At 48.0% G+C, this 4246-nt stretch overlaps 1 protein-coding gene across 1 annotated transcript in view; it reads right to left on the bottom strand.

The window, feature by feature from the left end:
* The window catches only part of cct3 (chaperonin containing TCP1, subunit 3 (gamma)), a 15020-nt gene extending 11019 nt beyond the window's left edge, over nucleotides 1-4001 (bottom strand). The window contains exons 1-4 of the mRNA XM_043683975.1: nucleotides 3850-4001; nucleotides 3646-3707; nucleotides 1555-1605; nucleotides 581-643 (exon numbers count right to left, since the gene is read on the bottom strand). Of these exons, the coding sequence (XP_043539910.1) occupies nucleotides 581-643; nucleotides 1555-1605; nucleotides 3646-3707; nucleotides 3850-3877 (204 nt within the window). The 5' untranslated portion in view covers nucleotides 3878-4001. The remainder of the gene's footprint in view (nucleotides 1-580; nucleotides 644-1554; nucleotides 1606-3645; nucleotides 3708-3849) is intronic.
* Between the last annotated feature and the right edge of the window lie 245 nt (nucleotides 4002-4246).

Genomic DNA, 4246 nt, shown 5'->3' with positions numbered 1-4246 from the left:
TTGGAGAGATATGGGCTGGGTGCTGGCAGATGGGACTAGATTGGGTTGGGATATCTGGTCGGCATGAACGGGTTGGATCGAAGGGTCTGTTTCCATGCTGTACATCTCTATGACTCCATAATAGTGAACTAGACAACATGGGTCCGTCGGATGGGAGTTTCATAGACAGGTCCACAGTTTTAAATAAATACTCTTGTACATCTGTGTGTGGCACAAAGATCTCGGTTCAGTGTACCATGGCTCCATGGTCAGAAATTCAAATCAAACAAATCAGCAAATGAGAGATATAATCATGACAGCTAGAAAGCTGTCACTTATGCCAAACACATTCATGTTCAAGTGGGACATAGTGAGAAGCAGCACACCCAAACAGATACCTAATGCTCACACAGGTTAAGGTCAGAAGTCACATGACACCAAGTCATAGTCAAATAGTTTACTTGAAATCACAAACCTTCTGAAAGCTTGGTTTTTCTAATAAACCTGTTGGGACTATAACCTGGTGTCGTGTGACTTCTGACACTGTCCACCCCAATTCAACACCAGCACCGCCACATCACACAGGCTAAACAACACCTACCTCTCGCAAAATGGCATTCCCGTCGTTTGTCATGACAATGCCACCCATGGGATCCAACAGCATCTGATTTTTGTTTGGAGGGGAAACAGGATGGGAAAAATAAATTACATCACATTAACTTCAATGCAGCACAATAGAACGAGCTCCTGTTGATTAATACACGCAGATCTAGGGGGCATATTTTTAAGGCGAGAGGAAAGAGATTTTAAAAGGGGGCGATCTTTTGTTCGCGTGTGGAATCAACTGCCAGAGAAAGTGGTGAATGTGGGTACAGTTACAGTTTAAAAGAACATTTGGATAAGTTCATGAATAGGAAAGGTTGAGGCTACAGGTGGGACTAGTTTAGTTAGGGAATATGGTCCACATGGACTGGTTGGACCAGAGGATCTGTTCCGTGGTGTATGACTGTAAGTCTTCCCTCGTTGACTTAAATTATTTCTCCACTCTTTTAAGGATGGGAGTAGCAGCTGTGGCTGACAGTGTGCTATAAGAACATCAGTCACTATCAATCGCTGCACACATGACTCCAAGCGAGCTGCTTGACTACACACAGATTTCCGTCACTAGTTCCACCCAGCCCATTTATAATTAACCCAACACTGAGCTGTTCCAAAATAATCTATTGCATGTTACAACTTGGGTCAGCACGGTAGCTCAGTCATTAGCACTGGTGCCTCAGTGTCAGCGACCCGGGTTTGTTTCCAGCCTCGGGTGACTGTGTGGAGTTTGCACATTCTCCCCGTGTCTGCGTGGGTTTCCTCTGGGTGCTCCAGTTTTCTCCCACCGTCGAAAAGATGTGCAGGTAGTCAGAGGTAAATACAGGGTAGGGGAACGGATGGGTTACTCTTCACAGGCTTGGTGTGGACTTATTGGGCCATAGGGCCTGTTTCCACATTGTAGGGATTCTAATTCTAATTCTGTCTAGGTAGGTTGCTGCAAAACCAGTCTAATGCATCAAGTGTTACTTTCTGTACCTTCATCATTGCTCTTGGTCCCAAACATGTTCGAATAACATCTGCGATTGTCTGAAAAACATAACCACAAAACGATTAGGTGTCGATAACAGGGCTTTTCACGTATACTAAGCAATATTTTTGGAGCTCCTTCACTTTACTTGGAATACAACCTCAAGTTGACTTAGTGCTCCCTGGATAGTATTGACCTGTTGGCTTGGATGGAGAGTACTGGAGGCTAGTCAAAGACACAAGAATGAAGACCAAAGCTACTACGAGAATCCTTCTGGTTCCCGGTTCAGGGCCCTACTTTGACCCCCCAAGTGCCCCGAGTCCGTTTGTTTTGGACTGCACAAAGGTCTCAATCCCCAAACTGACTCCAGAAAAGGCATGACCACCACAGAGGCCCAGAAAAAGATCCTGATCTCATTGAATTTCACAAGGGGACAATCCGAAGCACTAGAGGACTTCAAAAAAACCAATCCTGAGATCCAATTTGGATCAAGAATAAAATGGTCCTCAGCTGTAGATCAAATAAAACTTCCACAACCCCATTTACATCAGGAGAGGCCCCATTTAGACACAATACCTACCCACCAAGAGCCAAAGAGAAAGATCCTGAGCCCTATTTAGACCCAACAAAAAGGCCCCAGATCTCCATCAAGAGCCAATTGAAGGACCTAAGCCCCTTTGAACCCCCAAGCTCCATTCCAACTCTGTAAAAACATGCCTCAGCACTGTCAACATCCAACAGAACTAACTAACCTCCATCAGACCCAATAAAAGCCCCTGAGCCCCATCACAAGTCCAATAAATATCCCTGAGCCCCTTTAGATCCAATAACTTACCTTAAGCCCTATCTGTCCCAATAAAATGCCCGTGATCTCTATGTGGACCCAATAAAATGCCCGTGATCTCTATGTGGACCCAATAAAATGCCCTGATCTCTATCTGGACCCAATAAAATGCCCCGATCTCTATGTGGACCCAATAAAATGCCCCGATCTCTATGTGGACCCAATAAAATGCCAGTGATCTCTATGTGGACCCATTAAAATGCTCCGATCTCTATGTGGACCCATTAAAATGCTCCGATCTCTATGTGGACCCAATAAAATGCCCCGATCTCTATGTGGACCCAATAAAATGCCCCAATCTCTATGTGGACCCAATAAAATGCCCCTGATCTCTATGTGGACCCAATGAAATGCCCGTGATCAATATGTGGACCCAATAAAATGCCCTGATCACTATGTGGACCCAATAAAATGCCCCTGATCTCTATGTGGACTCAATAAAATGCCCCGATCTCTATGTGGACCCAATAAAATGCCCCAATCTCTATGTGGACCCAATAAAATGCCTGTGATCACTATGTGGACCCAATAAAATGCCCTGATCTCTATGTGGACCCAATAAAATGCCCGTGATCTCTATGTGGACCCAATAAAATGCCCTGATCTCTATGTGGACCCAATAAAATGCCCTGATATCCAAGTGGGCCCAATAAAATGCCAGTGATCTCTATGTGGACCAAATAAAATGCCAGTGATCTCTATGTGGACCCAATAAAATGCCCATGATCTCTATGTGGACCCAATAAAATGCCCCGGATCTCTATGTGGACCCAATAAAATGCCCATGATCTCTATGTGGACCCAATAAAATGCCCAGATCTCTAATGTGGACCCAATAAAATCCCGTGATCTCTATGTGGACCCAATAAAATCCCCTGATCTCTATCTGGACCCAATAAAATGCCCTGATCTCTATGTGGACCCAATAAAATGCCTGTGATCTCTATCTGGACCCAATAAAATGCCTCTAAGCTTCATCAAGAGCCCCCTTAGACCCAATAAAAGGTCTTGAGCTCCATGTGAACCCGACAAAATAAAGCTTCTGGAGGCCCATCGAGGGGGAAGGGAAGGTCCTGAGCCCCTTCAGTCCCAGCCGCCACGCTCCGCCCGATCCCCCAACACGAGCAGGAGCCGGTGCTGCTGTGAGGTGGGGGGGGGGGGGCGGCTGCAGGAGAGGCCGAGGCCGAGGCCGAGGCCTAGGCCCGGTCTGCAGCCTCGGCGCTCGAGTAGGCGGCGTGGCCGGGCTTCTCCTCACCTTGGCCGCGTTGATGTTGCCCTGTTGGACTTTACGGCCGGACTCCCGCTTCACATTCTGACCTGGGGGGGGGAAATAAATAAAAAGAGAGAAAATATAATTTTCTTTAAAAAACAAAAACAGATCGCGAAGACGGGAATTATTCATATAAATTTAATAAAAAGTCACCAAATGAATAACCACGATCTGATTCGAGACACTCACTTAAGACCAACACTTGCCGTCCCAGCATTTTTATCTTTCTTTCTCTTTTTCTGGAAGCTTCTGCTGCCTCACGCCAGTCCCTCGCAACCAAACCTGATGCCGCTGCCGTTCCCGTTCCCTCGGCACGGTTGACAGCCAATCGCCGACTAGCGTCCGCCAGGCCCGTCCAATCGCAGCAGGGCAAGGGTGGGACTTCCGTCTCCGTCGGCGGCGGCAGGCGAGTTCGGGTGCACCCGGCTCCTCGTGCGTGACCGTTAGGATCCGCTCGCGCGGTGGGGGGGAGGGGGCGGGGCGCTGGGCGCAGGAGGGGCGGGGAGGGGATGGAGGGGCGGGGCGAGGCGATGACGGGGTGGGTGAGGGAGGGGAAGCAGCAGGGGGTGGGATTGAGGGGGGCAGC

Source organism: Chiloscyllium plagiosum, chromosome 51 (genome assembly GCF_004010195.1).
Source record: "Chiloscyllium plagiosum isolate BGI_BamShark_2017 chromosome 51, ASM401019v2, whole genome shotgun sequence".
In the NCBI taxonomy this organism is placed as follows: Eukaryota; Metazoa; Chordata; class Chondrichthyes; order Orectolobiformes; family Hemiscylliidae; genus Chiloscyllium; species Chiloscyllium plagiosum.
Note: the sequence above shows the minus strand (reverse complement) of the source record. Positions and strands in the feature narration are given on the sequence as shown.